This window comes from Amblyomma maculatum, chromosome 10 (genome assembly GCF_055883805.1).
Source record: "Amblyomma maculatum isolate TAMU_Amacu chromosome 10, ASM5588380v1, whole genome shotgun sequence".
NCBI lineage: Eukaryota > Metazoa > Arthropoda > Arachnida > Ixodida > Ixodidae > Amblyomma > Amblyomma maculatum.
In genome coordinates, this window is record NC_139353.1 from 65,524,645 (window position 1) to 65,542,681 (window position 18,037).

At 42.7% G+C, this 18,037-nt stretch overlaps 1 protein-coding gene across 1 annotated transcript; it reads right to left on the bottom strand.

The window, feature by feature from the left end:
- Window positions 1–743: 743 nt before the first annotated feature.
- LOC146176712 (uncharacterized) lies at window positions 744–17,509 on the bottom strand. The gene is made up of 4 exons (XM_084581029.1): window positions 17,353–17,509; window positions 13,119–13,195; window positions 7,962–8,048; window positions 744–1,197 (listed from the first exon to the last, which is right to left on the bottom strand). Exons 1-4 carry the CDS (start codon window positions 17,367–17,369, stop codon window positions 932–934), a joined length of 447 nt encoding a protein of 148 aa, XP_084437155.1. The 5' UTR covers window positions 17,370–17,509; the 3' UTR covers window positions 744–931.
- Between the last annotated feature and the right edge of the window lie 528 nt (window positions 17,510–18,037).

Genomic DNA, 18,037 nt, shown 5'->3' on the forward strand with positions numbered 1-18,037 from the left:
AAAGGCTTCAGCAGACTCTCGTTCGGGTCATTGTTTTTCTAGTTTTGTCTCATCTGCGGCGATAACATTGTTGTCCAGGTCCATAACGAGTCGCCGTACCTGTAACAGGTTTCCTCAGAGCCATGCAAAAATCTCAGGCGATGTCACTGTTTTGCAAAAGCCAACAAAAATGGCGATGTCCCGTTTCAGCCCTAAGGACATGTTACTATAGCCGCAGTCGCAAACGCATCGACTAAAACTATAGATTATTTTCGGGCTGTGCAGTAAACGTCGTCTTCGTGAGGTTTACAGTGGAACACTGTCGTTTTGTGCAGTCGTCATAGTCCTCTTCATGAAGTTCAAATTGTGTGACTCCTTCATTTAAAAGGAGCAAATACGCAATACATAGGCCGCCTAGCCAATTGCGCCCGATGTACGCTAGCGTAATGTTCGGCGAACCTACCGAGCCGCATGACACAACTCGCAACGCTTTCGCATTAGTACACCCGAGCAGACGTAAGTGCACCTCTGCATTTTTTTTAGATTATTCCCATTATTACTACCACCGGGATTAGCTTAGCAAAAACACGTTGGCATTTTTTTTCTTGTTCTTCCTTCAAATTACTACCTGCTTGGGAGCACAAAAAGACGGCTCTGGAGGCAAGTGACTATAGATGGGGAAGACGTGCCCCGTCCCCGCCAAAAAATAAGTTTATAATCAGCTTGCAACACTCAAAATGTGAACATAAGTATTTTAACCTATGTTTATTTTTCAAGTATGAAGCGGGTACTCCAGTGTAAGGCTCAATCGGTATTTAAAGAGGGTCCATCACCTTTATTTTAGAAACAAATAAAGCAAAAGTTCTATTTAGCCACACAGGGAGTTCTTTGTGGCAGTAATACTCAGTAATACAATAGTCATCAAAAGTGCGGCAAGGACAACATCGTGACCTCAGTTATCTCGGTCTTTCCCGTCTTCTTCCTGCGGTAGCTCCAATTTTTTGTCAGCTCTGTCACTTTGTTTCGGTTCACGATTCGGTGGTGATTTGCATCCCGTGGTGCTGAAACTTTGACGTGTTACCGTATTACAAAGGTCATTAAAACGCTTTTCGCAATCTTCACTTGGTTCGTTTGAATCACCTTTCACCCAAAGCATGCAGTCAAGCTTATTTTTTGTGCCCTCTGAGTTGGAGTCTCGTGCTTGAGGCTGAGGTACTTCTGCAAGAAAAGATGCGACATCGGAATTCAAGATATTGTTAAGATAACCTATCCCGTAACAGAGGGTTAGGAAACAAAGGTGTTCACTACTACGCGACTTCTTTATCTTTACAGCCCAGCATTTCTGCGACATCTCACGAGAAGTCAGGCGCGTAGACGAAAGCCAGTTATGATGGATCACGTTAAGAGAACCAATCTGCATAGCAGTAGAAATTTGTAGCACTCGCTCTGCACGAGCAGCTGCACGCGCGAAAACATGCCAATTCTTCCTCGATCCGACTGCAATAGCTGCGAACATTAGGCGATCTTTGTTGACAAAAAGCAAAACATGGAGTACAGCATATTAGGTGAAAATATTTGTAATATTTATCCGCCGAAAAGCAGTGGTGTGGCTATAGAGTGCAGCAATACTGCTTCACAATATTAAATACAAGTTTGTCCTGGTTCGAGAATCAGATACGGACACCTACCATGCTTATGACAGGGGGTCTAGGAATTCCTAAAACTAGAACAGTGAGCAAATAAATGTTAGATGTTTATTAAATCAATCGGTAACTAAGTATTGTGTTTTTCATATCTCGAATAATTCCTCTTTTGTGCTAGATTTGCGCAGAAGTAGGAATTGGTCAGAAGGTGCAGAGCTTTCTCAGAAACTTGATGCTATTCTTGTGTTAGAATGAGGGATAACCGTGTGTTTGAAACCTTGAAACGGCACATATCCTTGTTCGTATACTACTAGGGATGCCCATGCCCAGCATCAGATTTGCATGTGCAGTTGGTCTGATTGGCTGAGCTGATTTATGACGCCATAGTACATTCATGCTACGCTCCAATGGTGGCGCTCCAAGAGCCACAGCCCAGAGATGAGAGATATTGGTGTGAGATGGATGACCATCCGCCCAACTGACATAGCAGGTCGTCGTAAAAGTATAGTTTGCCGTGAAATACCACGTCTGAACCAAACGCAGACATGGCCATTATTAATTTTCCTGATCTTGCAATAACAGCTGATCAGACATTAAGCAAGTGTCATGTCAATTACTGCTAACAAACAGCTAACAAGACTGGAAGGTATGCCAAATATACACTGTTCAGCGCACGGCTACAAGCGGAGCAGCAGTAACACTCTTTACAGCTGCATATCTGTGTTGAATCCTTGCAACTGAACAATGTAATTCTGATAAGTAGCCTCAGCAATACTGCGAAGCAAGAACATTCTTCCCGGTATAGCACAACTGCAATCGCAATATTCTTTACTTACCATTGTGTGCTTCATACTAACACAATTACGATCACTTTGCTTCCCGGAAGAAGTGCGTTCGAACACCTGGGTAATTAAGCTGTGTACATGCTATAGTATACACGCAGGTGACTGATTGCCGCACACTACCCCCAGTCAGATGCGCAAAATGAACAGATGAGAGTACCGCGAAAGTAATTCCTAAGTTGTTTTTCAACGCCTTACTTCACAGCATTATGCAAGACTATGTTGCATCACCTGCAAGCATTTGATTTCACCTAAATTCATTGCTAGATTATAATGTAGGTGAGAACAGGCTCCAAGAAAAAGTGTCTATTGTGCTTTATTAAGCGCACGGATGACTTCATGATGCGGTAGAAGGGAACACACGCAGCGTGCAGTCTTTGTGAAAAGTGTAGAACCCAGGGGGTCTACTTCTGATCCACTTCGTGCAGCTTGTAATGCCTTTCTAGCGCTGAAAATCTCTTGATGGTAAAATGCATTTTTGTCCTACCCTCTCCAGGTTGAAGGACCTCCAATAATGCTAAAGCGCCACCATGCGACTCAGAAATAGACCCCCTTGAGCTCTGCACTTTTGACAAAGGTTGTATTTGCGATATGCTAGCAATGTCTAACTTAAGGCGGCAATTCGGCACCAGGCACCAGTTAGGTTCTTTTAAAACTAGCCATGTTATATTGCTTAGTGCAGCTGAGATTAGATCATCGTTTCTCTTGGACATTATAGATGGGCCAACTTCTTTCATTTAATACCCATTTTTTATTTTTTTTACATATTACTTAATTCCCTTGATAAATAAGCAACATCATAAAAAGTACAGGAATAAATTATATCCCAAGGAAGCAGGCAATTAATATTCATAGTGTCAGAATTGTACGGATAGAAATAAGGTAAATAGACTGCAAGCCTGAGGAGCGAAGGAATTAGACAACTGAAACCTCGGCTTAAACTGAAGAGCCAGCAAGGCGCCACATCGAGGCGTCGTCTTTTCATCTGCCGTGTTCGGCGGCTGGCCGCTCTTATAGCGCACCCAGGAGGAATCGGTCAGGACCACCCGCCTACACTAGAAGTTCAAAATGAAGGCGGCGTCGCAAGGCGGCAACGAGGAGTCAGAGATTGCGAACAGAGGTTTGCCGGGTTCAGGAAGAATATAGAGGCTTAAGGGTCAAAACTGGCCGTAGTTTTGCAGCTTATCTGTACCAAGGTGCCAGTTATGAATAATGCCTAACGAGCTGTCGTATACTGGGTTTACTGTAACCGAAATGCGTCATTGCCAACGAAAATATTTACGGAATTGGCGATGTCAGGATGAGACAATATCTAGCCCTAACATAAAATATCATTTTTTTTTATTTGCAAGCAATAATTTACTTAAGCTCTAGAACATTGAAATCTATATACAATTGAATACCTTTAATTCAATGCGGATAATTGAAAAGAAAATAACAGACACATTTGTTCGAACCAAAGTATCTGCATTCCTCTAAACCTAAACATTATTCTCAATAATAGTGAAGTTGACATTGTAGACAACTTTCAATACCTGTGTGCGGTATTTTAATTCAGTATGCAGTGAGAATACCATCTCAGTCATATTCGTCAAACGCCTGCTACGGTGCTGTAATTATGCGGTCATTCGACCTCCTATAGGTGCCGCGCGGGATTCACGATATGTCGGACGGGCAGGTGATAGCGCTACAACTATATAGCGGAAGTTTTTACAAATGGTGCTGCTTCGTGAGGACGCGTCATTTTTCGCGTGATATTTTACATTTGAATAGGCAGCTGTAACTTGTTATCAGAGTTAAATAAGAGTACATTCTAGATTTTGGCTGGAATAAAAGCTGAAAATAAATGTTCATTAATGTGGGCTTTCTTGGAATCGGTCTTTTCCTCAGTATTCGAATTCGGGGTATGGGGGAGGGGGAGTGTATAAATGTCTATAGAGGGGCATGGATGGTAGAGGAAACACAGTAGTCAATTTAATTCATTTTTGCTGTTAATTTTTCACGCAAGCAAGCAGCGTTTACGACTCCGGCTCTCAGAATAATGATTAAAACAATAAATAATTTACTTTAACCAAGGGTAGACGGTATTAATTAGGAGGACAAGAAAAAAATAAGGATCAATTGGACTAGATAACAATTGGTCGCGAAGGTATGCGGTAGTTCAAGCTACTAGGAACAAACCTTATAACCAAAACGGCATTTTCAACAGCACTCGCAATACGCAGACGTTGGAAACTGTACAGCACGCGCATATATGCATCATACTACAACAGGTTAACACAATAATTGGGAACACATCAAGAATATTAATCTGTGTTCTGCACTGTACTCACATCTAAAAGGCGTATATCTCGCATCTTTCATGTCAGCCACAGAAATTTACATGACGCTGACAGATGTAGGTATTACTTTATAGCTGATACACACGAGAATTGTTTCAATATGTGCAGACAAGAGCTTTGGATATCCCCATAATTTACCCAAGAACTAAAATAATCTAAACTAATCTTAGTTTAGAATACTTCGTTTATATTCTTAGTTTAGCAACAAAGTAAATTAAGAATCCAAACCAATACGTGACAAACTATGTACTCCTTAACCGATGTTGGTTGGTTCATAGGAAGGGAAAGGCGCAGTATCTGCCACACTTGCTCTGTGGACACCTGAACCGCGCCGTAAGGGAAGGGATGAGGGTGGGAGTGAAAGGGGATAGAGAGAAAGAGGAGCCGTAGTGGAAGGCTACGGAGTAATTTCGACCACCTGGGGATCTTTAACGTGCGCTGACATCGCACAGCACACGGACGCCACTTCGTTTCGCCTCCATCGAAACGCAGCCGCCGTGGTCGGGTTCGAACCCGGGAACTCCGGCACAGTAGTCGGGCGTCTTACCACTGCACCACCCCGGCGGGGCACTCCTTAACCGATATTTACGAATTAAGGGGGTGCTTTGAGAGATGTAATGGAGAGTGTAGGGCCACAATGGACTGTGACATGTCTGTGCACGTTAAAGATACCTAGGTGGTCGAAATTACTCCTGAGCCCTGCGCTACAGCACCTCTCACTGTGCGATGTCAGTGCACGTTAAATATCCCCAGGTTGTCCAAATTATTCCGTAGCCCTCCACTACGGTCCTCCTTTCTCTCGTTCCTCTTTCACTTCCACCTACTTGCCCTTACGGCACGGTTCACAGCATGTAATCACTAGTTCGCTTGTTCGATTAACTTTTCATTCACTTGACGCATGTAACTCCGCAGCAAATCTCAACAAACCCTCAATACAAGGTTTTCGGAGATTATATTTTTGCTTCCTGTATCGGCGCGGTAATTTTAAATCTTGATCGCTGCTCATATATCAAGCATACAGATGCTAGTTGTGTGTAGCATGCTTTTACTGACATACGACCCAGTTGAAGTCTTAATGTAGACAATGAATTGCAGTTTGTACTACAAAACTCTTGGGTTGGGCGCTCAATGTGTGTATTCCGCTAACAAAATCAAATCGGCTTATTGTTTGAAGAGATAAAATTTGTCAAGAAATGTGTGCGTTTATACAGACCAAAAGAACGCGAATACAGGCTGGTTGGTACATGTTGAAGAATCGAGTAACACCGCGCTAGGCAAGACAGGACACGTGAAGGACAGACACATGCGCCGTCCTTCATGCGTCCCGTCTTGCCTAGCGCTGTTTTACTCAATTATTGAGACTCGTTGCCCACGAAGGCTGAAATATGATAATACAGCGGTGAAATTTATCCACATCATTTCGCAATATCGTAGACAGGGTATCACTAGATTGCCTCCTTTACAATTATTGTATAAATTGTTTTGTTATTTGAATTTAGTATTTGACAAAAAACTAAATATACTAATGTTGAAAGACTGCTGTAAGAGTTAGCTACGTGCAGAGAAATGTAGACTGGCATAAAACGCACTGTTCTTTCATATCCACTTCAGATATAACGTACCAGATTTTTGTTTAACCTCTGCATATTTTTGATCTACTGCTGTGGCATATTATTCAGCTGGTATATTGTGACCCTCAATCATGACTGCATACAGAAAAGAGAGAATGGCGTCACCAAACAGTGCAGGTAAAAGCGGTTATCGGGTCAAATCGTCTTACGAATTGCTTCAGTGAATGTAATCACTGATTTTGCACATTGTTTTGGCAGTAGAAGCATACTTTTTTTTCGAGCAAATCATGCATTCGCACATTACATTACACCCCAAAAAATTATAGTTTTTTTTTTAATATCACCTTCGTGCTTCACACCACTGCGGCCACCAGCGCCGCAAGCAACGATCACCGACTCGCTGCTTCTAAAAGACGCTGTGCGGTACCGCCACCATATTCCTTGAACGACCGAATAGGTAGCATGCTAGACCTGCTCTCTACAGAGGTGAAACTAGTGATATACACCGCTCTGTTGTGTTTCTATCTTGATTATCGCCACTTATTTTGTGAGATGCGCCCCGTTCAACCATACAGACGATTTACCTATTGCAAATACACATGTCGTATTTACAACTCCCCTTATGCAGCTTCCAGTGCGTATCTTTCTCTAAATTCTATATTAATGAAAATTGTCAAATCCTGAAAAATAACTGTTAAGACTGAGAGATAAAATAAAATAGAAACCCTAACGAAGACGTGTATACAACAAGTATACTCAAGTACATACATTCTGGCGATCCCATAGGATCAGTGAAATGCAAAATTGAGAGTACAAGCCAAAAACAATACATGAAGAGAACTGGCTCGTGCCTACTCTCCGTGTAAGTTTGATAATAGGAAGGGTCAAGTAACTACGTCTATCTTCATTAAAAGAGTATCAATTGTACTGAGCCTTTATTTTTGTGTAAATGCAAGGTACTTCGTCCTCCCTACGAAGACATATCTAACGGATTATGTCAACTTTGGCACCTGCTAACTGTACAAGTACTATAATATATCAATGAGTGCCGTAAACGTGGATCTCTTTTTGGATTATCAGATCTATTAATGTTTTGCTGTTAGCATGAGTGTGTGTGGCAGCGTGTCTGTCCTTTTTCTCTAACTTATTATATTATTTATGATTGCGTCCAATGAATTCTTTGATTCTGACTGAAATTACTATATTGTAATAATGTATTGAGTTGTCCTTCGTACACGTGCAATTCTGCTTGTAACAGATTCTGCCACTGACGGAAAATGGGCGCTGCGGGCCGGTTAACCTGCCCGTCTGGAGCTTTTCTTGCAGCTTCCTTCTGCCTGAAATTTTCTGTGGGAAACAAACTGATTTCATTTGATATGAAACTGTATTACGCTAATATGCATTCTACCAAATCCATTTTTTTGGTAACAAAGTTAGGCGAGTGCCATACCTAAGAGGTAATTTAATTTCACTTTTATGTTCGGAGCAGTGAATTCTCCTAATCTCTCTGTGCCAGAAATGCTTTAAGCACCGGACAATCACGAAAGAATGTATTCGAAAGCGCTGTAAGGCTGTTACACTTACCTTTTTTGGTATCTTGAACATCTAAATATGTAATGACAGTGCAGTTTTCTTCCGCCCACAGAAATTGGTAAGATGCAGGAGGTACAGCTGGGAATCAAAAAAACGAGGAAATGGTTTTCTTGTGTCAATAGAAAAACCTGCGAATACAATTACGCCAGTGCAATGGTGCATAAAAAGCCTAAATTCCTAACTTTTAAATGATAAAAACCTTGATATGTTTACACTTACACCCACCCTCTCTGTATTTCAGTAGCAAAAAAAGGGAAAGAAAAAAACCGAAAGAAAAAATACATGTACTGACGCAGAACTATTGCCCACATTTACCGTTCTTCCTGTGCTGGAAGCTGTTCTTCCTACACATGCAAATAGTAACGGCCAATCCCGTTTCCCAACGGGCTGGCAGTAAGCTCAGACAGCTATACTTATGGGACCTTGATTTAGATTTGTTTTCTTTTTCCTGTGAGTGATTATTCATCAGCCATTTTATTTAACGAAAATACTGTGCTATAGAGCTGATACGTCTTCTGCCCTGTGTAACATTGAAGCAGCGGTAGGATTGGAGGAAAACGAAGCGAGAGTGTTATCTAGGGATCTGTCTGCTACGCTGACGGCATGTCGCTGACGTGAAGTGACGGCAGGAAATTGTCGAATGGTGAAAGGCTCACGACTTCAAATGAAAAGGGGCCATGGATAAGGGCATCGGCATCTGGATTCTTGTGGGCGGGGTGGTAACGTACGCGAATATCAAATTCCTGAAGGCGATAAGCCCGTCTTGCCAGTCTGCCGGACGTGTCGCTTTGGCGAGTAAATCCAGAAACTCACATGGTGGTGTGTCACTAGTTCAAATCAGTGCCCGTGTAGCTAAGGTCGAATTTTGATCAAGCCAACTAAAGAATAAACGCTCATTTTTAGTAAGAGAGTAATTAGCGTCAGCCTTCGTGAGCGGACGGCTAGCTCAGGCAACCGGGTATTCAGCGCAGCCAGATTTACTCTGAGCGAGCACAGCGCTGAGACAAACCCCACTGGCGTCCATGCGGACCGTGGTAGGTACTTTAGGGTCGAAGTAACGATGCGGCGCAAAGTATTCAAGGCAAGCACGCAGCTTTGCGAACACAGCGAAATGTCGCAACTGCCGGACTGATGTTCTGTCAATGGAGCAGTGACAATCAGCAAAATTTGTAATGAGCAAAATTTGTAATGAAATGAAAAATGTTAGAGCACTGACAGAGGAAGCTACTCCCACCTGTTTAAATACCCCCTTACATTTGACGCCGCCGCAGAGTATGAGCCTCGATTCTGGACCTCCGTAGCCTTGCCCTACTGACACCCACGATAACTGAGGATGTTACACCAAGCCGTGCAAGCTGGCCCACAGTCACCGGTTTAGGCTCCCTTCGCCAGCGGAACGTGGCCATTTCAGCTTGGCCTGTGTGCATGATGTAGAAGAATGAGACCCCGCCTACGAACGAGTCAGCCTATACGACGAAACGAGGGCGCAGGCTTCGATAAGTTGAGGTACCGAAACCATGATATCGACGCGTTCTCAAACGTGTTCAGCCGCCCGGAATGGTGAAAACATCGCACTAAACAGCGCATGCGTATACAGTCGCACCAGAGGGCGAAAGGTTTACAGGTTATTTCATTTTGGATGTAAAAACAGCGCAAAGAGACGAAGGACAAGGTAACAGAAACGGCCTTTCATCCATTTTGGCTGTTTTTCCATCCAAAATAAATTACAACCAACTCGCCCAACTCAGTATTTTAAAGGCTACATAGATGTCGTTGACATATGCAAACTACTCAGCCCTAACATGTCGAAAGCTAACAAGTGGAAAGCACATCTTGAAACGTATGGACGGCGATGTCTTTTAGGTGTCGTTAGTTTTTAGCCTATGACTTGCGCGTCATTGTCGAAGTGTTGATGGTCTGCCACAGTTTCCAGCACCTAAACAAGCAAAGGTGACTGATTCACCACCAGCCAGCTCAAATGAAATCGCTTGCCGTACTGACGCCAACAATAGGCTGCTCCTAGTGCTGCAGCCGAGAAAAATATTTTGTTCGTGAAGAGGGGGCTCTCAGCTTACACTGCTATCTAGCCCTTATGAACAATCACTGTATCTGAGCCCCGCGCCCAGTCAAGTCTTTCAAGAGCTGGTTGCTCAGCCTCCCCGTCCCCTCATCTGCCAACACCAGTCGCCGCTCCCATGACTGGTGTCGTTTTCTGGCGTCTTGTTACTGCTCTTATGACCTTCGTCAACGTGACGGAAAAACCTAGCGCCGGTCCACGGAAATATGCTGCCATCTTCGCATGAACAGGGCCCGTATTTCGAGTTTGCATCGTTATCGAAGTGTCGCTACCTCACGGGACTTCGAGTCATCTTAATGGTCGAAACGCCGGAACCGGATGTCACCACTATGGAACCGGAAGAGGTGGCAACGTCATGTTCGAGCGTTTTCACCAATCGGATGGCTCGAGGTCACGTGAGATAGCCACACTTCGATAACGACGCAAACTCTGAATACGGACCCTGGACAGCTTGCCTATCCCGCGACGTCCGCGCCTCTACAAGCGGCGGCATCATCATATTTTGGATCGGCTCCACGAGCAAGCAATTCATCGCGCACTTATAATAACTGCATATTGACTGCTATTACGGATTGCCTGGCAATATTGCCTGCTATTGGCGTCGCTGTTACCCAGCATCTTTTCAACTGTAAGAGGAGGGTTTAATACAAGGTATTAATACCCGAAGAGCCGCGGTAAATACAGTAGTGTTGACAGTATGTCGACCACGCAGCGATAGCAACGCCACTGACCAGAATGATCAACATCTAATTCTTTCTCTTCATAGTTACTCATATTGAGCCCGGCGACTAGAAGACGAGGCAGGCACAGGCATGGCATGCAATGCGAAGGCAGAAACAAATGTTCATCGGATTGAATAGAACGGATCAGAAAGGAAGGCGTTGCGTGAGGGGGGGGGGGTCTAAAAGTTTCTTATGTGCATCAGGTTAGGATGTTTGTGGAAATGAAGAAGGTGTAGCTGTCACAGGACCGAGATAAATTGTGGAATAGAAAATAATCTTTTGTATAGCATTCGGTGGAATCATAGTAAAAATGGTAATGAAGTCGCGTATCAGTAATATGAAGTTTTTCATCACCTGATAATGTTTTCATAGCAATATAGAAGACTATTTATTTCTATTTCTTAGGCATTCACAATGCTTCTTTTGATGGACGTTTTCCTTGTTTCTTAAAGTTGTACGGTCAGTTTTTATATTAGTGTCTTTTGTAAGGGGCTTATTCAGGGTTTAATATACGGTAGCTGGCACTGAGCTATGTTATGCGGTGCAATAAAAGCGCGGTCATACCCCTAAACAAAGACGTTAAATTTTGTTTAGAGCATAGATGTGATAGGGGCCGAAGTAGTTGCCTCACTTCTAATGGTGCGTATCTAGCATTCCTCTTCGCTTACACCATCAAACTCTCCGATATCGAGCGTCCTGCTCCGTTGTTAAGCGGCCATCTTATGAACTCTCCCTGGTCAAGGGGTTCCCCCGCAACGAGAATGCACACGCACAGAGGAATCCCCCATACAGTTACACGCATCTGGCAGAATGTCAGTCGAGGTGCGTGCTCTAGTACCTGCCACAAGTTCTACCACACCTGTTCAATCTCAACCACACACTCACGAGATCATGCGCGTATAAAATGATGACTTTATGATTGATATGCCAATCGCTCCTCACTGATCTATAAATCAACAAATCACACGAACATCTAATGCCAATAAGGCAATAAAGTCTGCATATATTATGTGCCCTGCTAAAGCGTCTACCGTGTTTCTAGCAAGTTGTTCGACTCGGCTTTGAATGAAATGCTGATATGGCAGTAGAGCCAGGCGGTGCCTTCTTTGTTGACACAAGTGAATAGGCCAACTAGTGCTGTGGCTGCCGCATCCGACGTCATGTTTTTGAACACCACTTTTCGAATTCGTTCTTAAAAGCTGTGTTTCAAACTGCGGTAGGGCAGCGACGACGGATTTTCGGCACAATGTCTCCAACATATTTCACATAAAACACATTCATGTCATGAAGCTGACCTTTCTTGTGACAGTTTTTTTCATCTGCTAAACTCAGACTCATTTGCAGCTAGGGAGAGTGTTTCATGTTTCATTTGGCTATAGACCCCTTTCATAAATGTTAAGTTAGCTTCACCTCTATGCTGCATTCCCCTCTAATGGAGGAACAGCAATGTATTGAAACATTATATTATGGCCATAATTCATATCATTTATGCATCAGAACATATTCGCATAATTGCTCTATTACCACTACATGCATCTGTGTAGAAACAACATGCGATTTCAGGTCTATATCGCCGTTTTTCTGGCGGCCAGTGACGCCATGTTTGGGGAAAGACGCAGCGTGGGAAAGCCTAATTAACGATTTTTGCAAGGCGTCCATTGCGCATTGTTTTAGAACATCTCGCGTTTGATATATTTTTATGTATGCGAGTATAATTCTTACCTACAGAATACAATATTTGTCACCAGTAAATGGTCTTAAAAGATGATCAGCTACATAATAGTCTAACACTCCATGAAAATACACTGACTTTACGAAGGGTTACGTACGATGATCTGTGCGGGACAATGGTACTTAACAAGCGCGCTGAGGAAACAAGTCGTTTATCTAAATTTAAATTCTTCTTTCTAACTCTTTGCATGCTGACGCCAGGCATGTTGCTCCCATTATTGACCCCGTTACTAGTTATCAAAGAGACGCGGAACAGCAACAAAAAAAAAACAATTAAAGACGGCGATTTTTTGCTTTGGATGTGCCTCATGAACAATAATTGTCACTTGTGCTTCTTTTTGTATGACGGACACTATACTGTTTATGTATCGCAGCACAAAGTATGGTCATTGTATAAAATATAACTTATATATATATATAAAGTACCTTATAGCTTTATATACTTAAAACCCATTTTTAAAGCTGATCACCCAAATAGGTGAAGGCTCAGCTTTCTAGAAATAGAAACTACTGTAGAGCACAAGCAGAAGTAGGGCTTCAAAATTTACATGTCGTACTACCTATTAGTCACTACTCTGTGAGGATAAAATCATGAAGTGCAATAAAATGTTTTCTTACTGCTGTTTTCAATGCTCTCCATTCTGTCGTATCCCCCAGTTCCACAAAAAAATTGGAAGCGTTGTCTAAATGACTGCCTAGAAAAGAAACAGAATCACAAAGTTTACTGCTGCATGCAATAGCCTCGTGAATAATCGTTCAAACAAAATTAGTAACCTTTGGTTGCAACCAATGCATATAAGGCAGTTGTATATTAGCAGCCGAGTAATTGTAAAGCAGACGCCTCAAGATCAGCCTCTATCGTTTATCCTAGCAAACCGTAATAATCGCATACCAGAGGGAATTCAAAGACAGGTAGTGCTGGATGGCGATAAATTTTGCACGATAGTGACGCCGCACATAAGGGAATGTTGATTGCGTGATTGGGCGTAATAAGGAATTTGACCGTGCGCCATGCATCATTGCATGTGAAGGAAAGCCATCGGTTCGGCAATGATCAGGAGTAGCCTAATATAAAGCCCCCTTAAGCCTCTTCATGTGACTGCTGCCACTGTCACGAAGCGCCATGTGAATGACCAGATTCTACTTTCTAGACTCTCATTTTCCATCCTCTGCTATGCACTCCGCCCTGTATTCGTTCGAATGAAGAAGGCAGGTAGGTTCCGCATGTAGACAGGACGGTACCGACTACGTATGCGAATAACAGGAGCGCAGCGCTAAGATACAATGTAAAATACATTGCTGTGATTCCTCATTGAAACAAAGATTATGCAGACGGGCACGGAGGATAGTTGTATTGTGAAGCAGATCGGAATAAAAGCAAACAGCCTTTCTACATATGTGAGCCAGGCGCCATGTTTTTCAATTATTAATTTTTGTATTCAATTCATTCCTCCTTTTCTTAGGGTGCTGCTTCTAGTAACACTGCTCGATTTTAGGTTAACTCCGTACTCACCAAAGCAGGCTACTTCCGACGCTGTTTTCTTACTCGCGCACCTCATCGATCGATGTCACTGTAGTATGCCGTTTGCACATCATAGTTACGTCAAAAAGACATGGGAAGGTTCTTCGCAATTTGCAAGCATCCGTTACGAAGCTAACTGCGGCAGTTAGGAAGTGGCTAGCAGTTGTGTTACGAGGACATATGTAGCCCCTGTAACCTGTTAATCAGTCCTTTTTTTTTTTCAGATTTCCTTTTTCAAATTGCCTCGTCGGGGAAAGAAATATGACTAAACTTTTCTGCCGTAGGTTTGTGGCAATTGGCAGTGACAGGTATTGGAACGGTGCAGTTTGGACTGTTCCTAAAGCAAACTCCATATGAATTTCGCATAAAATAAAAGTTTACACTTCTTTCTTTTTGTAATTGTGTTACCCAGCAAAACACTATTTGTTCTCAGTTTATTGGGCGTGCGGTGTCTATAATACAGACCATTTGCATCGTTGCAAAAATAACGTCGATTACAGAATTCCACAATTTCTTCGACATTATATAAAAACACATGGTACACCGGGGTAACCTTTCTGACATGGCCAATTATTCTGAAATCTTGAGAAAATAGAACTGTGCATAGTAGCGCCTTCTGCAAAATAGCGAGGGCAGCAGTCTTGAAACTTTGCGTGACGAAGAGATTGCTGAAGCAAATGCGTCGTGCTCCATGCAAGAAACTGCTCGGCTATTTTTGTTGCTGTTTGTTTTACGCTTTACGTAATTTTTGACTCGATTAATAACCTGGTATGCGACTGCATGCAAAATAATACATTTGTTCTAACGTGGTTAGCTCCGCTACAAGGCGAAAATCACAAAAGATAAACTAGGCGATCAATATAATGTGGGTTCCCGACTGCAACTACATTATTATTCATCTTTATGCCACATACACGCGACGAGACATTTTTGTTGTACACATCACAAAGCAAGAAACTACAATTCCTTTTATAACGCACATAACTGCACACAGTTTATTCCTTACACACGTGACAACTATGCTGCACACCATGCACGTTACCACTTCGATTAAGATCTCCGGCAACCTTACCCTAGGATCTGCCGGCATCTTTGTTGCCGCTATTCACCATTCGTTTTGCCCCGGGAAGGATTCAATTCCCATTTGTGTCACCCGCATGTGTGTCCAATGTTTAGCGGAAAATTTGATTACATTTAACAATCTTGCTTTCCTCTTCAATGCTGTCGTTCCTCGATTTCACAGTTTTCATTTCATGATGGACTGTAGCCGTCAAACGAAAGCGCAGAATCTGCTGCACTGCCATTGCTTCAAGGCGCACTCGTATAGTCAAGGCCATTTTAGGTTAACGTTCTTCGTCCAGAGCAGTCCACCTAGCAACACCATCCATATTTTTTTCATGCAGTAACATGCAAACTCCAGCTGGAGCCCCTATGATGAGCGCCAGTTGTGTCAGGATGATTGCTATAATGATGGTTGCTTCCAAGTTCCTCTTTCCTCTTGGGTCATCTTGCAGTCGATAAAGCCATTGAAATTTTTAACTATAGCACCCTAGCCCAAATGGCTGCATGATTTGGCATCTTCTCATTATAGAAAACCTATGAAGGCTTATTAAGAGAGTATTATTGTTTTGTATGCTCAGTTCAGCTCGAAGTATAACCGGCGGTGTAATACTTCATATTTTTGGAGTAAGAAACCGTCCGAGCAACAAAGTCTTACAGTACATGTTGGTGGCACTGATGAAATAGACATAACATCTTTCGGTCGCCTACTGTATTAAGTGCGGCAGTATTCAGCTCTATGAGGTCGCATCATCATCATCAGCGACAGCAGTACTATACAAACCGCAGGGCAAAGGTCTCTCCCGTATTTCTCCTATTCACCCGGTCTTATCCTAGCTGCATCGACACGACCCTTGTGTATTTCTTAGCATCATCCGTCCATCTGACTTTGTCCCGCCCCATGCGGCGCTTTTCTTTCCTTGGAATCCAATTACTTACCATAAGCGATCAACTGCTAACCTTTCTTCGCCATTCCTGCCCACGCAAACTTCTTTTTCTTGGTTTCCACTACAAAGTCAATATTTCGAGTTATTTCCATGAGCCGCTCATCACGCTTCCCATATCTTAACGTTTCAAACGCCATTTTTGTTCCATAGCCCTCTTTGTTGTTCACAACTTAATTAGAAATCTTTCTGCTAGCCTTCAAGCACCATGGGTGAGTACAGGCAAGATGCAACTGTTGTATTTTACCTATTCAGCAATGCCGGTAAGCTGCTAGTCATAATCTGCGAGTGCTTTCCAAATGCGCTCCATCCCAATATTATTATCCTAGCTATTTCCTTTTCATGGTCCAAATCTGCAGTTACTACCTTTCTTAAGCATACAAATTCGTCTACTACTTCCAGTGCTTCGCTCCTTATTCTAAACTGCTGTTATTTCCAGACGTTATTAAGCGTTGGTTTAGTCTTTTGCATGTTAACTTTCAGGAATACCTTTCTCAATTTAGTGTCTAGGTCAGCAATCGTTATTTGCAGTTCATTCCCTGGGTCCCTTAGCAAGATATTGTCTAAGCAGAATGTTCATTTGGGCTAGTTGGTAAACATTCTTAATTGTAAAACCGTCCACAGAGCAAGTGTGACCGAGACTGCGCCTTTCCCTTCCCGTGAACCAATTATTGTTATTATTATTATTACTAAAACCGTGCGAGCGATTGTGGAAAACGAATTACCAAAGAGTGCTTGGCGAAAGCCTCGTGGTCAGTCCGATGCATATACCATGCTGTACATGGCGCCCTTGTGGAATGGGCACAGTGTTCGCTGATATGGCTTTGAAAAAGCCAGAGGTGCATGTAGTAAACGAGGGACTGTCTATACATGTTCTGCCGTTTGGTGTTGGGCTACGGGGTTAACTGAGTTGTTGGCGTCTTCGGTTGTAACACGAGCTAGTAGCGAGCCACAGCCTAGTTGGATTGCTGAATGACGCAAAGTCAGGAGGCTGTCGGCAAAGCCGAACCGGCTTTTTTGGATTCCTCGTGTTTCTTTCAATTTTTGTCATAAATAAACTCTATGCGCTGCTTAAAACAATACACCTTCATGCCTCTTTAAACAGAAATATTCAGGCCAAATCCTTTTGTGAACAACATATTCAAGTTTGTGGAATGAAGACAATGCTCCTAAGTATGGAATATTCTATTGCGGGTGTATGCCTATAGTAAAGGTGAGGACGAATACATGCCTTTGAAACAATTGTGGAAGGAGTTACCATCGTTGCTCGAAATTGCTTTAAACTACAGGGTTTAATGAAAAAAATCCAAATAGTAGGCCAACCCACCATTTGTCGTCTGGCATCGTTTGGTACCAAACTTCTTCGGTAAGTTGATGATTCCTGTCATCTTTGTTTCTCGTTGTGGCAGTGACACAACGAAGGTTAGTGCTGCTCAGAGTTGCAAAAGTTGTTTTGGCCAAACGAAACCTAGCATCCTCTTTTAAAATCTGCAAAAAAATAAAATTTAAGGCGAATTAGTTTCTCATATTTTGAGAGGTTTCAGCTATCCAGAGAAATTTTTGCTGTTTGTTTGTGCAATATGTCATCGTGGTCAATATATGTTCTGGAACGTCACCCTCGGGCTTCCACCGTGTTCTTTGAACACTGAAAAAGACGCTTAAACACATTATCTTCCATGATATATTACAGAACTTCACTACAAGAAGCAGCTGCAGTTTTTATTTTAACGTAATGCAATGCCCTTTCTGCAATATGATATAAGAAAAATCTCTGGGATATTCAGTCCAATGGGGAAGAATTCGGCTGTATAGATAGCTGCTTTTCGCAGCAGTGCCAAAAGAGAAAGTAATTTTCTTTCTTGAGTGTAGATATCACCCAGCAGGTTAACAGATTCGAGTTGGGCAAAAGAGAACGCATCGCTGTCAGCAGGGCGTGCAAATTGTCTGCTCGTGGCATGAAGCTTTATCTTATGCTTCATGATCTGCGGCACTTAATAGGATTAAACAATGAT